The following is a 22,057-nucleotide window of genomic DNA, read 5'->3' as shown; positions in this document are numbered from 1 at the left end:
AATCCCTATCACGATACCAAAACAAAAACAAAAAAAAAAAAAAACCACTTGCATAATTGTGCCACTATTTTATGGTGCTAGTGCTACTTTGTATATGAGGTTATCAAGTCTCAAATGTGAATAAACTGGGCAGCTATTGATTTATTTTAAACAGTCAGTAATTTGCCTGCTTGTGGCTACCTGGGGCTAGGTTCCCAAGCGGGATGCTTGATTTCTCTAAGGTAATCATTATTTAAGTAATCGTTATTCCTACGCAAGCACAGCAGTATCTTACCTTTAAGAAGCCCTGCTAACCCTATAAAGACGAGCGTCCTCCCGAGCGGGCAGGAGCTGAGCAGCATTTTGCTGCAGGTGCTCAGGGACCAGTTACCTGTTGCTGGTGGCCTCTGGGAGCCCAAGTGCCGGCGTCGGGGCTGCAGCTGCGTTTCTATGGGCCACCGGTGTTTACACAGCTCCTCGCGCCAGCGCAGCAGCATGATAAGCCACGGCACGATAAGGCAGATATTGCCTAATGTGCTGGGAAGCTGCTGGACAGTTTGCCCAAACGCTGGCGGGGGGGTTTCTCGTGAGGGCGCTGAGCAGGGCTGGCTGCCTGGCTGCTGCCAAACCCGCCAGGAAATTTTCAGATTAATTGTTTTACTGTAAACATTTTTCGGTGTATACACATGCTCACTCTCTGGCTCGCTCTGTCTGTCTCTCTCATATAGAAGGCATAAATATGCCCAAGGGCTCAACCCGGTATCTCACTCTCCAAGCAAAAGTCCAGCTCAGTGTGCACCCAGGGGCTGGGCCGTGGGCTGTGCAGCAGCTACTTGGTACGGAGGGTAAGTTATGATCACCAGGTTATTAAACACAAATTAAACAAAGCAGCAACAGTAGCAGAAGGGGAAAATGTCATGGAGGACAAGAACCTACTTTCAGTGTATATATTATACCCTTTGCATGGTATTTCCATGGGGGGGGGGGTGTTTTTGCTAACGGGACCATGAACCTTGTATACTTATGGCCATTTAGGGGAAGAGCTGACTAGCTACCAAAATTGTCACAAAAATTTGGTCATTTCTGCTCTAAACATTTATTATTGGATTAATTCATCCTGATAATGTTCATCTGCTAGAGATGCGACCAACGCCATCTGCAAAATGCAGGGTTTGGTGGCCAGCTGTGGCCTTTTGGCCAGTTCCCTGCAGGCTGCTGCACGCACACATGCCCCGTTTGCAAGCCTCGTACTGCTCCTGCCTGCCCCAAATCAGTGCGACATCGTCGGCACCTCCGGTGATGAGGCTGTTCCTTAGACTCCTGTATCACGTATAGCCAATGGTAACGTTTTGCATCTCTCGCTCACACACACATACACACGTGCGCGTGCGCCCATGCACAGAGGTGTTACTGTTAGAGTGGACCTGTTCACTTTGTCTGCAGCTGCTTGTTTCTGTTGAGATAGGACCATGCTGCTTTCACGTTGTTACCCAATATATTTATCTATACAACACTCTTTCAGCTTGCTTTTTTATTTAGTTTTGTTTGTTTGCTGCTGCTAGTTGACATATAAAGCATCAGGCCCAGGAGCTCCAAGCAGGTGAAGGCACTGAGAGGTGTCCCCCCGCGGAAACCAAGCCGAGCTTTGCTTCCTGTGCCAGCCCCGGGCCCTCGTGGTAAACACAGCTCTGCACAACTGTCACGCACTTCCGCAAAGCAATTCTGCAGCAGTGCAAATGGTGACTTTCTTCTTATTCTTCTTCTTACTATTATTAAGATGTCCTGTATACATTACTGACAGGTAAAAGTTCATTAGCAAAACAAGGCTTTAATAATGAATGCCAAAATTTACGTTTCATGGCAAACCAATAGGCCTTGGCTTCAAACAGTTTACATTTTGGAGGCTGGCAGTTACACACAACAATCTTCCTTGCATGATGAGCAACATTCAGCTGGAAAAAACAGCCTTGGGCAATTTTTGCCAATTCATTCTTTAAGATGCAGCTGCACACTACGATATTGTCCTGCCAAACTGTATCCAGGTGTTTGATGAAGGCCACTGATGAATGCATTACGTCCTCAGGAGATCAGGAGCTACACATGGAACTACTTATTCTTCCCAACTCATATAGTACATATATTTACTGTACATATATATGTACATATATAGACACACACACGCATATACATATGCACATTAGCATAATTAATAACAAGGAGAAGCTTCTGGTTTGCACAGCATTATATTTGTGACATACTGGAAGAAGAGACTGAATGACAGCTTTTCTTTAATGATCAGCAAAGCCAGGTGCTCTGTTTCTGGCTCCATACCTGTTTGGGAGACGCTATGCAAAGAAATTGGGTTTGGTGGAAAAACATGGGGCGGAAGCATTTCTCCAGTGCCGAAGAGCTAACAAAATGCTGCTTAAAGCGTAAAGCTAGGATTAAATGACTCTTTGTGGTGTGTGGGTGGGGGGTGTGTGCGTGTATATTTTTATTTCAGGGGAGCCTTCTATTGCAGGATTAATTTCATCCTTGTTGCCTACTGACAAACAAAACCAGTCACAGAGGATTAAAACTGATCCTACACCCTCCCGATTTAAATAAACCTAGGGTCATCCCACAGTCCTTTCCAAAAATAGAGTCTCTTTCTTGATGGGAACTAGCATATGAACGTTATCAGGATAATTGAATTAATCCAATAATAAGTGTTTAGAATAGAAATGACCGAATTTTTGTGGCAATTCTGGTAGCTAGTCAGCTCTTCCCATCAAGAAACGCCATCCTTATGCTCCGTCTAGCCCCATGCACCGGCAGAGGCGGTAAACAGCGCAGCAGCCGCCGCTCCAGCACCGGGCGCCGGTACCAGGCGACTCGCTTTCCACACAGGCCTGCTCCCTCGGCCATCTAGAGGCTAGTTCCTCAGGGAGACACTGCTGGACAGTTTAGCAGCCCAGATTTTAACCTCACACTATATATATTTTTGTTGATGTCTTGCAGCTATTTCTATGCATTTTATTTTATTCCAAAATTACATCAAGCCTAGTAAGCCATGCAATAAACTTAAAATTTGGGAGCAAAAATTACAGTGAGAGGGTCCTGTCAAGCACAAAACCTAAGAGTTAAAAATAAAAATTGAATATATTTTCACCAAGCTTCTATTAATTACAAGGAGTAAACAACAATCACATTTACTGAAAAATATCTTTGTAGCACTATTCCAAAATCTACTAAAATTCGGTTATTAACTGCACTTTGATTTCCAGGCTTTAGTGTTTTACTCATGTTGATAGCTCCTAAAATCCAACAACAGTGTAACAGGCTGAGTTGAGATGGAACATTATGCTGTAACACCCACCCCCCAGCGCCTTTAAATACATGGTAGGAAAAAGCATTTTATTGAATGATTGTTGTTTTCTAGGAGAACACGTTTCAAAAACACAGGTAATTGAAACACAGAAGTAACAGCACATACCCAGTGAAGAAGATTTAAATATTATGTATATGATAAAACCTTATACAGAAAAGGCTGAGATGATACAGTTATGTGATATTCAGCCTTCTTCCACTAAAATGACCCACAGATGTATGCAATGCTAATACCAGTAAGGAAATTGGACCCCAGAATTTCCCACTGTGTAATCAGAAGCAAGAGATCTACTGATCTGTTACCCATGCAAGATTTGAGGTTCAGCCATTGGTTTGTGTACCTGAGTCATATTTTGCCTTTATCACAGAACCAACAGAGCAGCAATAAAAAATAAACTATTTCATTGCATTATACTGATAAAAAACCCAGACTCTGCCTTTTATATCTTAGATAATGAAAGACATTGAGGGTTAAAAAAATCAATTTCCAAGAAAATAACCTTTTCTTTCTTTCCTTTAAAATCTGAAATTCTTTTTGTTGAATACACAGTCATAAAATTTGATTTTTGGAAGTATCCTCATCATTAGTGGACTTCTCTTCCCTTCTGTTTTTAAAGGTAGACTGTTATTGTCAAAATACAAGTTTCTTTGGTACCTCCCATGGAAATTCATTTCTTCCAAAGTGACCGTAACATGCAGTCTTTTGGTAAATGGGTTTTTTTAGGTCCAAATCCCTGTGTGTATAATAAAAAGAAAATTCTTCATGTTAAGATACCTCAGGACATATACCATTAAAATCCTGATGACGATGCCTATTTCATGCCCTCAATCTAGCAACCATATTCTTGAGATGCAAACATATCAGTGAATATGCCCAATAGGAGAACCATAAAAGTGGCAACAAAACTTAAATCTGAAGTACTTTAGGCTACAGAGGAAGTTCTTAGTTATTGAGAATTACGAATTTTAGCAGAAAAGAAGGAATATCTTCAATTAATTTTTGAAAATAAAAAATTTCTATTTTTCACAGCACTGTAAAGGTAAGTTAACATTCTTGGAAGCCAAAAATTAATTCATTCTATTTTATTTCAATTCCATATACTATAGAAGGCCAAATGCTGAAAGTTTCATACTCCATATGAAACTTGAGAACTACATCTGTCATCTTAGAAGATATAGCACACTGGTAGATCCATAAAAAGTTACAGCTGTGAAGACTGATTAACAAAAACAAACAAACAAACAAACAACCCCACCCTTTCATCCTACATGGAGTAATCTCACGTGCGCTCAAGAGGCTGATCTATCACTGCGGCTTCATTGTAACATCTAACAGTTTTGCAAGGAATCAGTTCTGGGATGTGATCACACAGTTATTTCCCTACCTGCGCCTTCCTATTACTCTACCTGACAATGACTCCAGGCCGAAGGTCGAAGTTTTTGTGCACGATGTCCAGGAGCTCTTTCTCTGTTTTTTGGGAAGTTCCGTAAGTGAATAGTGAAATGGACAGTGGCTGAGCTACTCCGATGGCGTAAGAAACCTATGGCAAAAAAGACACTCTAGCTCATAAACAAGGATGGAGCCTCAGTCAGCAACAGAACAAACTATTCATTTATGAACCATCCTAGGAAAAGTAAGGCCTCTCCTTCACTTCCTATATTTGCGCAACCTGTATTCATAGAAAAAAAGAGAAACCTTTGAAAATTCTGACCTCTCTGGATAATTTTCGTCCCCTTTATCCAGTCATCCAATGCTCACCTCCATGACAGTAAGTGTCAGAGAGGTGAGGGCTCAGTAAATGTCCAATAAAATGAAAGCTAAATGAAGAGCTCCAGCTTCAAGGAGCTCGTGTGCTGTTAGTCACATTACCGAGCACATCAAGGTCTTCCTTTCCCCAACCCTAATTCATTCCCAGGACTACGTCTAGTATTCTAATACTGCGTCTAGCTACGCTTATTCAAGGAAAAGCCGAAAAGGAAACCCTTCTGAGAACAGCAAAATTCAGGCTAAACCGTACCTGAACCAGAACACGGCGACAGAGCCCAGCCTTCACAAGGGATTTGGCCACCCAGCGGGCTGCGTACGCTGCTGACCGGTCCACTTTGGTATAGTCTTTGCCAGAAAAGGCCCCACCTCCATGGGCTCCCCATCCACCGTAAGTATCCACGATGATCTTTCGACCAGTAACACCAGCATCACCCTGCATCAGGAAAATAATTCTGCCATTTTACAATCCATTTTGTTGTAATTCTCAAACACAGATGTAAATCCTACTGAAGAAGGCACCAACCTGTAAGGAAACCAGGCACTTGCAGATTCTTGTGGGTAGCTGCAGGAATGAACTTGTCTCACTGAGCTACGACAGTGGCTTTAAATGTTCTTTAAAGCCATATTCGTAACATAAGCTATTCACAAATAGTATTTGGTAGTCAAGCAAAAAGGTCTACACCTGGATAGCCTGAGCTTCCAGTGCCTGTTTCAAATGTAAATATTTCAAGCAACATGGGAATTTTGGTGGTGCCCATACCTGTTTTAAAAAGGTGACCTGTCTACTGCATCCTAATTGAATACAGAATACTTGCTAACAAAACAACATGCCATATTGGAACTACTAAGAGATTTTATGCTGGGTTAAAGAAAGCTGGAGCAGGCTGTTGTATCCTTTGGCCAAAATCTGAAGTTATGTGAATATTTGATGTTAAAGAATAGACATGATTTTTTTTTTTACATTTACCATTGAAAGGTATGCTGGTGCTAGTCCATACACCATTAGAAAGAGGCTAGCATCCAGTACTTCCAGTCCAATATTATTACGGAGACTGTCATACAAATATGTGTGAAAACAAACTTTCAACCCCCAAATATTTATATTCCAATTTAAACAATATACAGCAGGTAGGGAGTGATAGGCAGTTAAAGGTAACTGAGAAAGAGGAATCAAAACAGATACTTACAGATGAATATTCTAAGATGTTAAATATGGAAATAGAGATGACCTTCTGGCTGGCCACACAGCTACCTTGATTGATACTTTCAAGTACTTGATATTTTCATTGGATCTTGACTAGCTGAGCGATACCTGAGCAATTATCTGATCCCCAATTTCCTAAGTGCTTAAGCATTCTCGTGTGAATGGAAACATGATCAAATTTGAAATTCAGTCTCCACCTGTGCAAGCAACTTTGAAAGTCTTTCTACAGAATATTATTCCAGTAAAACTCAACTGCTGGAATGTTTGCATAGCAAACACAAACGTAGAGCCAAAGCTTTTCTTAGAAAGACTGAATACAGAAGAAAACCTTTAGCATTGTTTGTCCAGTTCTGCTAAAAAGACTCCATGAGATGGAAACATGAATTGCAGACAGCTGAGCTTGTCTAAAGGATTCTCTCCTCCTGTGGTTCACCTGTTTGATTCAAACCTCAATTTCTCATGGCACGGACAGTTGCAATGAGAACAACTTTTATGCCATTATGACTTGACTGTAGACATGAATAAGAGGAAGAGGAATGGACAGGTGAAAAAAAAAAAACAGCTCTTTTTAAAGAGGTTGAAAGAGCACAAATGCATTTGTAAAGTGTGTGGAAGTGACTTTTGCAATGAGCTGTAACATCTTCACAGTACCAGCAGGTGCTGCTGTTGGGAAAACGGTGTTTGAGTGCTGCAAAATTACTAATTTTGGCACAGACAGAATTCAAGGTATCACTGTGCTTGAAAACATAAGGTGAAAATCCCAAAATAATATGTGTGTCCTCCTTAAATGATATGAGCTGGAGTTTGAGACAGACTTCCATTAGCCAGCTTAGTTAAAAAGAAAATTTAGTAATACTCTTACGAAAAGTAATCAGAAAGTTCAATGGACAAGAAAAAAAAGTTTAATGGACAAGAAACTAAATAGTTATTTTTTGGTTGCCACAATACTCACGTAAATTGCATAAGTCCAGTGATGATAGCACTTGTAAGGCCACGGACACACAAGCAGATTGACCCATACTAAGTAAACTTACCCCAGTTTTAAAAAGCCGCAAACATATGCTGCAACCTGTGCTTGTACATGCAAACATAGGCTATACAATTCCACTGCAAGAGCAGAAAAGGTATTGTTGGTTGGCTTACAGCTAATTATATTACATTTTTAAATGAATGCAGTTCAGTGCACCCCTGAAAACTTTCCTATGTGTAGCCTTCTTCTTGGCACGTAGCTATGATTGATACATGGGTTGATTTGCTCCAAGTTACAGCTCAAGTTTGCCACTCCAGTGATTTGCCCATATTCTAGAATGCCAATGATGCATGAAATTATAGTGATACCACCAATTTGACTACACACAGATATGTTTTTAGGGCAATAATGATTAGCTTCAGCACTTTCCTATGTATTCCATGGCACTAATGTAAAGGTACAGCACCTTGGAAATAATTCTGGCAAATTCCAGGAAAATTGATTAATTTGAACAGTAAAGAAAAAACAATGTCTGCTTGGATTTGCTGTAAAATCAGGCCTAATTTCAGGAAGGAGCTTTGAAATTTTGCTAGTTTGCTAATTTTGATAGTTCTGGAGGGAATTGGAAGCAAAAATATAAAGAACTGAACTTATTTACAAAAACTGAATCTCTGCTAAGGTCCTGACCCTACAGACAGAGCAAATTCTGTCTGACTTCTGAGTGCAGGATCACATTATAAATCCTAGCTCCTCCATTGCCTAGATAAAGCAGAAGCAACATTCCTTTTCTTACCCGGAGAAGCCTATTAGGGGCAGATTTTCAGAACTGATGAGCACCTTCAGCTCTCACTGCTGTTAGACAGAACTGCGGGAGCTGTACAGATCTGAAAATCAGGCTCACTGGAACAGAAGTTAACCTTCAGCTGTCCATCTCTCTGCAGGTGTACTTTTCCTGAGAAATGATTGCATGTTTTGTTCAGTGTTGGACTCAATAAGGTTTGAGGAAACCCAGAGCCAGGCTGTACATTATGCATATAAGATCGGGCTCAACTTGCATGCCAAAGTCATGATGCATGTATGATATAACCATGCCCTCAAATTTACTTTGGAATCTAGCACATGAGACCCTGGGTGCTTCTCCCACTTACAACTAGGCAAGTTGCATCTCACACCTTAGGACAGCCATGCCAGAAAAGCTGAACATTCCTATAAAAACATGCTTATGCCCAGTGACAAAGACAGGCTGATAAAGCATCAGAATAATAAAATACAAACCTGAGGCCCTCCAATAACAAAACGTCCACTAGGCTGAAGGTGATAAATGGTCTTCTCATCTAAGTATTTTGCAGGAACAACAGCTCGAATCACACTGTCCTTCAGGGTTTTGCGCATAGTCTCTAGCGAAATGGTTTCATCGTGCTGAACAGATATCACGATGGTGTGAACGCGCACTGGGATGACCGCTCCATTCTCTTGGATATACTGAACAGTGACCTGAGCAGAATAGGGAGAAGCAGGAAGAAAAAAACGAAGATGCTATAAAATGTATTACTGGTCTACATCAAACTCCGTGCCGTGCCATCCCAAGAGTTCGCTGTAGCAAAATGTTAGAAGATCACTGCTTACGTTGTTTCTTCAAAAAGGTCAGCCCAAATCACTACATGCAAATACACCCTTTGGATTTCCTGACACTTTTTCAACCAACACTGAGCATTTAGCTCTGAAGGGTTAAATGTTTCTTCACTGCTATGTAGTTAAGTGCTTTTTGCACTCTGATACAGGTTAACCATCTTGCAACAGACAAGGAGACAGTACCACAAGCACTGGAAATGTTTTATCTGCTACTTCTAGGTTATATAGTAGGAATCCCGATATTCTGAACACCATCAATTGCCCTCTTTAAAAATACTTAAGACTTTTGGAAAGCAAAAAGTGATAATTTCCAACTATTTGGACTACCTAAAAGTGATTGGAATGCTACTGTGTTGGCAAAAAGAGAGGAACTGGAATGAAAGTGATATTTACCTGTGTCTTAGAGTCAGGTCTCAGCCAAGGAAGTTCTCCACTGCGCCTCAGCTCTGCTAACTTGGCATTCAGTTTATGAGCAAGAATAATTGTTAGAGGCATACATTCTTCTGTCTCATCTGTTGCATATCCAAACATCAAACCCTACAATGGGAGGAGAAGAGACACTTCAATCAACGTTTAAAAGCACTAAAACCAAAGACCACAAGATTTCATCTGAGACAAAAAGTAAACAGCCCTCAGGTTTACTTTCCACTATTTTACATTACTGTCCAAAAAGCCAAAACTCCAATCAGGCTGTAACTTGTAACAGTGTAACGAGCAACAAACCATGTTCCAAGAAGTTTTCATTGAGGGCCTGAACATTTACATGTAGACAGAAACACGGACAAAAACTCAGAATTTTCTCTGAAAAGGCAGTCTTTTTTTCATAGAAAAAAGATCTGTTTAAGCAAAATAGAATTCCAGGACTATTTTGTGTTACAAAAGGTGTTCTCATTAGTGTGGAAAGGTTGTAGAGAGTTTAATGTATGAATATAGACACATTTATACTGCAGCCTGCATCTGATATTTCTGGTACTTCTCCAGTGGAACAGAATTTGAATACTACATCAAGGAAGTACAGTTCAACAGTTAAGGTACCTGCCTCAGATTTGCAATGCCACACGCTTCTAGCCTGTCCTTGGGGAAGTCATGGCTTCCACTATTATTCAGTCACACTCTCTACATCAGATTCTCATTTATTAGATAGAGTTAGCAGCACTTCCTTTCACCTCACTCAGTGGATGTTGTGATACAAAAGCAATAAAGGCAGGAAGCTATTCAGATACAATGGGAAGGAAGGCCATGAAAGTGCCAAAGAAAGTAAGATACCTTTTTACTTGATGTAGCATTATGTCCCCATGACAGCATAAAAGCATTTTAATTTAGTCCTCCAGGGTTTTTTGAACAATATTAGCTTGGCTCCTAGACTATGATATCTCCATTTATGGTTCTCAACAGCACTGCTATAAAGTAGATATTAATACTAATGAGAACGACTGTAAATGTTAAACACATTCATACTAGCATCAGTCGGATTATGGAGTTTTTATGTTAGCATCCTTCTCTTCGGAACACACTGTAATTATCTACATGTGTTATTTAGCTCACAGAAATGCAGCTTGGACAGCCTTAATTATGTGGAACACCTATTATAATAAAACAGATCTCTGCCTCTGGGAAATAAGTAAGAATTAAAAGTATTCTGGCATATTTGCCTTCATTTTACTAATGCTGCAGACAGTTGAAACATCACCTCTAATTTTTTGCTGTGTAAAATCTCAAGAGCTCTGTGAAAGTGATAAGATCCTTTGTTTATTCCATCTTACAAGACAAGTCTGGCTTCAAGATGAATGGTCTGATAAATCTAAAGCTACTCAAACAAAAACATGAAATACGTTAGCAAAAAACCTCTGCTAAGTTCTAAGGGCCACGTCCTCAGCTACCACAAACAGCCAGAGCTCTCCTGGTGTGTCTGCAGTGCCACTGCAAACACCAGCAACTGTCTGCCCTCAAAGAACTGGCAACTGTTTTCATAAAAACATGTTTTTGTTTTCTGGGCTACTCCAAGATGGAAGCATGCAAATCTTCAGATGGGTTTTGATTTAGAAAATAAGGCAATGAGCTGGGGTAAGCTCTTTCCATTCAAACAACTTTGGTGTTTAGATGTGATAAGTCTTGTCCACCTGATCTCCAGCACCAACATCCTCTTCATTCCTGTGTAGATGAACACCCTGGGCAATATCAGGTGACTGCTGTTCCAGTGCCACTAAAACATTACAAGTCTTGTAGTCAAAGCCTATTCAGAAGGAAGCATAGTGGTGAATTAGTGTTGTCTGTCACAATTAAGGAAAGTAATATGGAACCTTATGCCGAAATTTTCATCCTGAAGGACACAACATTCAGAATTCATAACCTAACTGCTATTTTTGGTTAAATTTTTGTCAGTACAATACTTCAGATCTTTTTGTGAGGGGATAGGTGTATACAGGCTGACTTTGATTGATTGCTTTTTGAATATTCAAAACCAGAAGGAAGCTTTACCTCACTAGGTATTTGGCCAGAACCTATAAATCCAGGAACGAAGCTAAACATTATAGTTTTAGCTTAACTAACAAATCACCACCAAAAAGGGGGGTGCCCTGCTCTCCCTTCCATCTCTCCATTACAGCTTGTCTTCTCTTGCTTTGACATCCTGTGCCAAGCCAATTCAGCTTATGAATTGCTAAATGCAGAAAACTAACTAGTCAGAAAAAATAAACATAAAGCCTCTCCCAAATAAACAGTATTAAAAAGATCTATAAAAATTCCTGTGAGCTGATGTTTTCAGTAACTGGAGGCTATGATCTCTGATATGCTATTTGTAATACAGGTACAAGCAGTGTATGCACCTAAATTTCTCACAGGAGTTTGTGTGAGAACCACAGAGGATCCAAGACCTGCAGCAGATCTTGACATGGAACTTTACTTTACATTACTCTCAAAGAGGAAGATTTTAAAATGGAATTCAAGGACTTCCAGATGATTATGGCAAAATTTTCCACCTCTTTCCCTAGGTATATGAAGAGTAACTTACTTCTCTCCAAATCCTATGTTTCCCAAAACTGTAGCTACTGGCAGCTGCTGACTGAACTCATGTACAGCCAATACAACATATATACACATTCATATGCATATGATCCACTTGAATAATGCTCTTCATCCTCTCTTAAGAAGGTTATATACAGAAGGAAACCACAGGTCTGTGTGCAATTTTTTTTTTTTTTTCTGCAAAGCTGTTGGTTTTTACTGGGTCACTAGTGGCATCTCCTCTTATAATTTTCGGTGGCTAGGATAAAAAGGAAATTTATGAACTATTACATTTGCCAGTATTTTCTGAAAGCACTGCTGTTATGTCATACTGGAGGTAACCTGCAGATGAGCCGCTTTAATATTCTCCCATCACAATCCCCCTGGAAAATTTACAGCAATTAAAGGATTGCAGGAAACAAATGTTGTTAACCAAAAGCTCTTAAAAGATACACTTCATGGTAACAGTGTTATATTTGGAAGGTATAAATAATGAGATACATCACAAATCAGAAGGTGAAACGTGTCTGGGCTATAAATTATTTTGTCTTTTTCATCACTTGTACAATCCACAAACTTGACCTGCACTGCAAACTCCTCAGTGCAGGAGTTTGTTCCAAATTTACAAAGCATCTTGCACAGTGAGGACCTGCTTTATGCCTGAGAATCCTAGGGGCTACCACAGTACAAATATATAATGAGAAAATAAAATTAAGCGAGTTTCTTCTTCCCTCTCTTTCTCACCAAGATGCATCAATCAGCTTGCCAAATGAATAGCAGAGATTCAAGCGCTGGCAAGTTTGAACAAGTGGTAAATTCTGTGGCTTAAATTTGCAATTAACTCTATTCTGGCCTAACAATACAGTTCAAAGTATATCCTGCCCGCTCCATTTAAGTTTTAACTAATACATGATGTTTTTTCTACCTAATGGGATAAACCCAGGATATGTATCACATGGCAATGTGTAAGAAGCTTTCATACAGGATATTGAATTTTTATCACGCTTGCTCAAGTCCAGATATGGAAGTGGTGACAGACCTGTTACGCAGCTGTCAACTGCCTGCTATTCAAGGATTTGTCGAATTTTTCCACCAACCTTTAGCTGAATCGTCATAGCCAATATGTCTAATTGCATCTCGGACAACTCGTTGATAATCCACAATAGCAACAGATGTGATCTCCCCACAGAGCAACACCATCCCTGTCTTGCACACTGTCTCTGAAAAGGGAGATGAACACAGGATTACAGAAGCAGAACAACCCAACCCCCTATTAGGAATAAGTATGTTTGTGATGGTGGTGATCTAGAGAGATCTACTGGGTATTTAAATTATAAGTACCTTTTGCCCATATTTTTAGCAGTCTTAGCTCCTTCTACAACAAAATCTTTTCATATTCACCACACGTCTGAAAGTAAGGAAAATACAAATATGCCCAATTTACAACTGGGGAAATCAAAACACTGAGCATGACTCAGTGATATGCACAGATGTTTAGGGAAACATAGCACTCAGCCGTGATTTCTAAATCCACTGCAGTGCCTTAATCACTCTCAGCTGCATACTTGGGCCAAATAATCCTCATGAGTAATCAACTATTTTGCAAACTTGTGTCCAGTATGAGGAAGAAGAATCTGAAGAAGGGATATAGTCATGCAGTGAATGAACCAGGCTGATGAGCCCAGGGTTGATGGTACAATTTCTTCTGCAGAGATGTCAGGAAAAAAAAAAAGCAGTTATGTGCAAGTAAGACTGAAAAATTAGGCCTTCACTAAATACAGTAAATGTAATTTTTTAACAAAACATTCAAATTGTCCTTGAAAAATCCACTGTAATGAAATTCTGTCTATTTCTCCTAGGAATATTATATCCACATAACATATTAACTATCCTACTTTTACAGTATACTACCTTTCTGTAGGCTGCTCAAAATTCAATCTTCAGAAAAACTTTTATTGTTTCTTCTCATCTCTCCTCTTGAAGATTACAATTTTTACATAATTATTTGAGAGTAAAATGAGTTGTTAGCATATGACAGTTTCAAGCTCTTTGCAAATTCATCACAAAAAGAACAGTGACTGGGTGATGGTGTCATGACCTAAAACAAAGCAGCAAACAACTTACCACAAGCAACCTTGGCATCTGGGTCCTGTTTGAGATGGGCGTCTAGTACAGCATCACTGATTTGATCACAGATTTTATCTGCAAGACATCAAAGTTGTGTGACTCAAAACCAGAGCACTCAATACAAAATATGGACTGTTAGGGAGGGGTTTCAGCAAGGAACTCTTTAATGCTTATTACTAAAGTATTTAAGGTAATTAAATGAAGACAAAAGTCTCATGAAACATCCTGAAGGCAAAAAAAAAAAAAAAAAGATAAATACAATAGGGAATGGGGAATTACTGTAAATTAATACTGAGTACAGCTTCACCTGTAGTTTTCCATACATAAGTGTGAAACGAGTATGTTATGCATAGATTTACCTGAGAGGCTAAGAGGCTTTACTCCCAGCCTTCTTCTTCTCTAACAGCACAAGATAATGCAGCATGCACTCCACAACAGGGGTTCTCTAACAACAAGGCTATATTTAGCCATTAACCATCTCCCCAGCAGAAAGTTAGAATGTACCTGAATAGGTAAAGCCTAAAAGGTAAAGCCTAAAAAAAGTTTTAATCATTATAGATAATGCACAGTGTAGATAGGCAGAACCAGCTCAAATACCTGTTTCAGGTCTGCATTGTCCTGCAGTGCCATCTCCTACTGATCCCTGCTACCCACCTGAGACAGAGTGAGTAGCACATGCAGAAGCAAGAAGGGCTTACAAATCAAAGTTGCCTGAGGTCAGTCTTAAATATATATTCAGCTACATCCCAAATACAAAAATTTCAGCCAAGGCTTCTGATAATAGATTTTTTCTTTTTTTCCTTCTTTACTTCTTACCTTTTCAAATGCATAATGCATCTTAATCAAATAATGTAGCTAATCTAGTGATCACAAAAGGGCAGCATCCATAACAATGCCTTCCACCTGAAAATGGTAATTTTTCTCATATATTTTCATTTTATTGTACTAAAAAAAAGTCTTCTATTGTATACAATGCTTAGATGTTGCTGTAACATGATGCATGGCAAAACAAATGGGTGCAACATTTGAGACTTCTAACACATTTATTCTCAAGTCAAAATAAATTCTCATTTAGTTTCAAGAGAAAGGTGCATGTTTAGCTAACAGGGACAAATGAGAGATTAGACAACTAATGTGATTCTGACACTCCTATCTCCCTTATTAACCACTTGAACACAGAAGAAAATAACACAAAATATTATTAGAAAATTTAGGCTAGATTGGAGCTTTCAGTCTCTTGGGAACTGTATATGGATTACTAAATTTGGGACAGTTACTACAAAATAGGAATCAGATGCCATTCTTGAAATTTAGTTAGAAGTCCAAATGAACCTTGTTTAGCAAAGTCAGAACTCTGATTAAGACGTATCTCTACTTGCTCTCTTGAAATTTTCCATTTTTACAAGGAAGAATAGCCATATTTTCAAGTATAAAACCAAAAATTATAGATGCAAATATGTAGTTTTTGATTAACTGGGTTGGATAACAGAGCAGCTGGGATAGGATAGCCTTCCTAGTGCAGCTCCAGTGCCCTACAGCAAACTGCAAGTGATCAGGACTGCTGTACAGTCTTTTTTTCCACCACCCAGAGTTTCTACACCAGTAACAATCTTTATCCCTGCTCATGCGACACCCAAAGCATGTCTCACCCACACTAGATGCCAGTGGCTCCAAATCTGTGCAAGTTCTCTGTTGGCACATACAGGGATACTATATGTATTTTTTTCCAAAACACCCAAGAGGGTACAGACAATCCCACATGACTAATTCATCCTCAGTTCTCTTTGTGACACTTACCTGGTACAAAGAACCTTATGTTGGCTTTGCATGCTGTGGTTAAATCTAATTTATGGACTAAAGCTTTCCTGAAATGTCCCCAGGGAGCATTAGCTCTAGTAGGCAGTAAAATCAATGAGTGAGGATGTAGCAGGAGGTTTTCATGGTGGTTTTTTTTCATGAAATATATCATATTAGTATCTACAGTATTTCATGGATATTGACAGATAAAAAAACAGCTCTTTGGTTTCCCTTTCAGAAGTGAAATAACACAGCAAACATTTATGAACAAAGAACATAGCCTGCATTTACAGAATGGAAGACTTTGTCCTGGGAAAGCGTCACTTTGAAAAGTCATGGTAGAAAACTAGATGAACACCCACCCATGGAAGTGAAATTATCTCAGTATATAGCATTAGTGAGGCTGCTACAGAAATACTAAATTGTTGTGGTAGTATTTCAAGGACAATGTTAAGAAGCTGTGGGAAGGTTTCAGACAGACAGAAGAATGACCCAAGATCAGAAAGCAGATCTTACAGGATAAAATTAATCAAGCTCAATCTAGTTCTGAAAGGCTGAAGGAAAACCTACCAGAGGAAATACTAATAGGTATTGGGATCACAATCCCTAAGTACCTAAATGATGATATGTTTTTTGATGAAAGAAGGGTTCTTATCTGATAGACAATAATGTAACTACCTTGATAGCTGGAAATTAAAGAGATACAGATAAAGATTCAAAAAGCAAAATCTTAGAAGTGTGAGAGTTAAAACCATTCATCCAAAGGTATGCAGGATTCTTTATCTCTTCAGATCCCTGAATGAAAATTGGGTATCTTTTTAAAAGCTTTTTCATTACCTGTGTATGAAGGAAGGTCAGATTATATCAGGGGTCTTTTTTGGCCTTTAAAAACTAAGTGAGGATTTTCATAGGAAAATAATCAGAATAATTCAATCTACTGTGCTGATAGCATTTCTTTGAATTAAAATAGGCTAAGACAAATCAGGCCGACAATTTGTGCCATATCAGATCGTTAATATTGCTAGTGTATCTAGATGCATTTATTGACAAATACAGATACAACTATCAAAACCTGAAAGTGAAATCTAGCTGGATGATCTGCTGATTAATGCATTAAATTGAAGGAAATTCAGCTGTCTATTAGTCAAGGTCTCTAATGTAAAATAGAACCAGGCATTTCTATTTTTAGCAATTTTTAGCAGGCTTTGTACACCCTTCATTCTGTTATTTAAATTTCTAATCTCAGCTGTTCAAGTTCGCTTATTAGCTGCTAAATATGACAAGATATGTTTGTCCATTATCTCCTTTTTTTTTTAATTTTGAAACAGGTAAAGCATAAGGGACCACCATCTAAGAAGCTGATGGAAAAACACCAGGAACTTTTTATATGTAATAGATCCAAATCCTGTTGATGCGCACTTTCATGTAGTGAATTACTATACAATAGGATAAGGATTAGAAAAGGGATGTCTAATCTAAGGATTTCTTGACTGAGCAGGGAAGTATCAGACACACATGAATTCTTATCAAGAAATCCAATCATCCCATATAGACTCTTACAGCAGAGATGCCAGTTGGCCGTACAAACAGCTCTTGCTAACTGTAAGGAGAATGCATCAGTCTAGGAGAGCCGATGACAAACCATATTCAAACGCCCAGCTGTCAAAGTATGAAGCAAAGCAGACATTCAACAACAAAGGCGATCTCCACTAATTAGGGGGATCTTCACATTATACGTTTTCCATACAGTTGGACATAAATTTATGTGAATCCAGACTATGTTAAACAAATAAGAGCCTAACACTCAGAAATGCTATATCCTTAAAAATTAACCACTCTGTAAACAAAAATCAATGGCAACTGCAAGTTCTCAGGACATCCCCAAGACTTTGGTTTCACAGAGTCAAAAAAAAATATCTATGAACAACCCTAACAACTAAAAATCTAATTCAAAAAAGCTCTGCCCTTTGAAGCAGAGCAAACACGTTCAGCCACGCTTCTGGCTTTAATTGTGTAGTAAATGTAACAAACATCAGACATTTCAAAAGGTATGATTAATTTTCTTAAAAACCTTTGATCATCAGAATAACATTGGGTAGCTATGTCTTTAATGATACCTTATTTACATCAACCAAAACCAATCATTTTAAACTAGAAGGTGGAATTGTACGTTCAAAATATGATAAACTGAGCAATTCACGGTATTCTGATGAAAAAACAAAGCTTTCAAGAAATGCAGATACTTATCATGAGCACTTCATCAAAAATAAGCTTTTCACCAAAAAAAATTTCACGAGAAAGACTTTGAATAACTGACTTTTCCCTCTATTATACTTTTCGTATTTTATATTTTAAAGACTCTTGAGTAGTGTTAATTGAAAAAGGCAGGGGTAGTTCAATATTAACACCATGCTGTTTAAAGAAAAGACGTCAGGGTATATGCAAGATAAGCTTGTACATCTGTTCTTTTTGTTCAATAAATAGTTTACTTAAGCATTATGTATATTGTTAAGTATATATAACGTTGTTGGGTGTAAGACATACAAGTATCAACTTGCTGGAAAAAATCTGCATTTTCTGTTTTTTTGTGTTTTTTATTCTGCGAAAATCCCCCAAAAGTATACATTTTTAATACAGATGAAAAGCTGAGGGTGCTTTTAGCAGATATTTTCTCTCATGTTTTTAAAGACTCCTTGATACCTACTAGAGAATGGAATGACGTGTTTGCAGGCAATTCCACCTGAAGTTACATCAGAAAAGGGGAGGAATTAATCCTAAGTGGTTTGGCACCTGTGAGACACTGTGGGTCAGAGTAACACACAACATCTTCCAAAGCACAGTGAGGCCATTGTGCAGCATGGACAGACACCTCTCCTGAACAATGCAAAATGGAGCAGGGACAAAACAGAGTTATCGAAGAAAAAAAAAATCTCTCTTCCCCATCTGTTATCTATGTGCTTTTATTTTATTAATAAGAGGCAAGCTACATGTAAGGCGTCTGGGAGTTTGGAACTGGCTCCACTAAATACCAGAGTTAAAGACCTTCTGGAAGGACGTGCCAAACTATACATACATGATTTTGAAGAAGCTGGACTGAGAAGATGAGATAAGCAGGGTCTTGTATAAAGTTTCTTTGCTGAGCATGAGTAATATCAGTATATTAATTATTGCCTACCATTAATTGCTTCTATGGAATCTGGGCTTCTTAGTTACATGGAACGCTTAAGCATTGCATAGGCATGTGGCAGTTGTCTATACCTAAATAAGTATGTACGTAACTTCTCCCTCTTCATTTCTTAAGCATGAGGTCTACATGACAGCATACAATCCCCAACTAATATAATCAGAACAATTCAAAATTCCACCAGACAAGGATCTGGGTCAGGATTTTTACTTTACATAATGCCCTCTAACAAAATTACACTATCACATATAAAAGCGAAGCAATTAGAAACAGGCAAATTATCCATTTGGTATCAATCAGAGGAACTCAAAACTCACAGTAAAATTGTAGCTCTACTGACAACATCAAAAGCCCAAGTACAGCCTCAGATACTGGCACCACTTTTGAGAAACAACCAAGATTTTCCTGGCTAATGAAAAGCTAATGGCAATGTTCTACACGTTTAGTGTAAAACCATAGACAGGAAAAAGGGGGGTTGGCCAGGATATAAGGGTGATCAATTTGGACCTACCACTGAGACCCTTAAAACCTATCGCAGGGCTGTGTTCGGGAACAAGAATTCACACGGCCACCCAGAGAGACTTACTGTCAGCCTCCCTTCATCTGGAAAATCTGGATCTTTCTTTTCTAGTGGGTGTCTGGTTTAATGTTGCTTAGGAAAGTATAAGCATCATAGCTTTGAAAAAGTCCCAGTAAATTACAACATTCACTTTCCACTCCCTCATCTACCGTAAGCCTCTTGCCTCTTGAAGTACCCAGAGATCTGGCAATCTCAGCCAGATGAGATACTGTACACAAATCTAACAAGTGATAACGTTTTCCCAATGGCCTGCTGAGTATTTCAGAACAGGAGAAGGATAATGGTCTTGGGGGAGAGTCTATAGAGGGCCAACAGAATTTTTAGAAGTAAAGAAAGGAATGTGAGTAAGAAATGAAAAACAGGTTCAAATTCTAAAACAAGAAGCCAGACAAAAAGAGAACTGGTAAAGGAAGGAAGCTAATGGACAAAGCTAAATCTGTGGGGACTAATCTGAATTAGATCGCTTCCTGTTCCGAGACTTACCTATTATTGCCCCAAGGAAATTAAAAAATAATGATTAAGGTAGCATAAATTGTGACCTGCCATCTTTGGAAATATCAATTTAAAATTACCACACATGACAACATTATTTTTTCCTATGCAATTATATTTCCCTACAGACACTAGCTGTAATTAAATATAAATCCGAGATGGGACCTCTGTCCCAGGGACTGAATTTTCTGATCTTGTTACAACAGAAAGAACCCCAACTGGCTTAACCTGATGTAGTTGCCTTGAAATCAAAGAGAGGTACACAGTTGCATCAGCTGTGGACCTGTCCTGCAGTAATACAGGTAACCTTGTAGAGATGTATCAGAATTATAGACATAAAAGTGGTTTACTTTTGGCTTACTGCTGATCTTTTTCTTCTCTTCTATGTCATCACACCCATTTATGATTTATGCACATAACATGAGTACAGACCTGAAAAAGCCTTGTCATGGCAAAAGGTACAGGATGCCAAATGGTCTCGTAAAATAAATACACTTTTGGGGACATCAAACAGCCTATTGTCCCCTGGCCTCATTTGGGGGAACACTTCTGCTGACATAAGGTACATATATGTGGCAAATGAACATTTGTTTTCCATAAAACTGAACTAAACTCTGCTGACCACACTGTTTAACAAGTAACTGTCCACCAGTTGCTTAAGCAATTCCATATATTGCAGCAATAGACAGATGATGGAATGGAGAAAAAATATCAGCGACTCTGCCATGTACAGCTGCTGAGACCATTGAATTTAAAGGCTTTAAAATAGCCTGCTTAAGAGATGGGTGACAGACAGTTTTAGAGCATAGCATGTATGCAGGAGAGTCTCACAGAGCCCATAAGGATATGGAACTTGAGAAGCAAGTAATGCATTCCTGTCCATATGTGAAACTTGAGCCTCTCAGAGATACAGTAGTGTCTCCACAGTAACACTGAGAAAAATTCAGATGAAAAGGAAGGAGCAGCAAGCATGAACCCCACTGCCCTCCCTGGTGTAACACACACCCAGCAAAGGCACAGGAACTCCTGTTGGAAACACCCTTGTTATCACGGCTCTACAGTCTTTACCAACAAGGTCCAATGGAAATAACACAAGAAGCGCCCTTTTATGAATACCTTCTATAATAAAACTAAGAGTGGATGAATTGTCATGCTTTTAAAAACAGATTTTAAATAAAAATATTATGCCTCTTACGTGCTTGCCACAGCTGGTTTCTTACCTGGATGTCCTTCTCCTACAGACTCTGATGTGAACATGAAAGCCCCTTCATCATCCAGCGTGTGATCACATAAGCCATCCACCGGCCCATTCATGATTTTGATGCTTTTCCTGATGGATTATTCAACAGTAGTTGAAGAGTTCTAACTTTAGTGCCTTCTTCTTTTAAGGCAGAAAGTTCTTTACCAGCAGGACTGCCACTGCCTTCAGTTACTACCTCTTACACTAACTTGAATTTCAGTGTGTGAAATCAGCATGCGCTTGTATCTGTGTATGTGTGCAGGGAGTATGCATGTGCCTTAGGTCTGTATCCCTACCTGGTTTGATCTGTCAGTCCTTGTGTTGCTCCTATATATGGAAAAGTGAAAGTGCCTAGATAATCATGTGAGAAAAATGGAAGAGCCCATTTCCTAGCAGGGGAGTTAGTTAACTTTGGGATATTTCACTAATTAACTCAGCTCTTGGAAACAATCTGGATTCAAACCATGCAAGACTGGTAAGCCTGAGAATTCAAGTGAGCACGAAATAATGCAGGAGTACTGGTTGCATTTCAGTTCAGCTGCTCCTTTAGTTTGGCCCTCCCCTAATTCAGGGATCTATGTTGTATTTCCAACCATTTGTTGTGGTTTTAGAGGGATAAACGCGTGCCTTTCCTCGCAAAAGACTGGAAGAAATTTGTTCTGCATCATATGACTATATTTTCCTTTTTCTTTTTCATCTCTTTAAATGTAGA

At 39.0% G+C, this 22,057-nt stretch overlaps 1 protein-coding gene across 1 annotated transcript; it reads right to left on the bottom strand.

Annotated features, from left to right (window-relative positions):
* Window positions 1–1,525: 1,525 nt before the first annotated feature.
* On the bottom strand, window positions 1,526–21,626 carry MAT1A (methionine adenosyltransferase 1A). The gene is made up of 9 exons (XM_013953418.2): window positions 21,326–21,626; window positions 14,050–14,127; window positions 13,023–13,145; window positions 11,043–11,155; window positions 9,316–9,459; window positions 8,566–8,784; window positions 5,367–5,549; window positions 4,756–4,889; window positions 1,526–4,082 (listed from the first exon to the last, which is right to left on the bottom strand). The coding sequence occupies exons 1-9, from the start codon at window positions 21,417–21,419 to the stop codon at window positions 3,980–3,982; spliced, it is 1,191 nt and encodes a 396-aa protein (XP_013808872.1). The 5' UTR covers window positions 21,420–21,626; the 3' UTR covers window positions 1,526–3,979.
* Between the last annotated feature and the right edge of the window lie 431 nt (window positions 21,627–22,057).

The sequence above is a fragment of the Apteryx mantelli genome, chromosome 7 (assembly GCF_036417845.1).
Source record: "Apteryx mantelli isolate bAptMan1 chromosome 7, bAptMan1.hap1, whole genome shotgun sequence".
Classification (NCBI taxonomy): Eukaryota; Metazoa; Chordata; class Aves; order Apterygiformes; family Apterygidae; genus Apteryx; species Apteryx mantelli.
The sequence above is the reverse complement of the archived record's forward strand: the minus strand, read 5'-3'. Positions and strand labels throughout refer to the sequence as shown.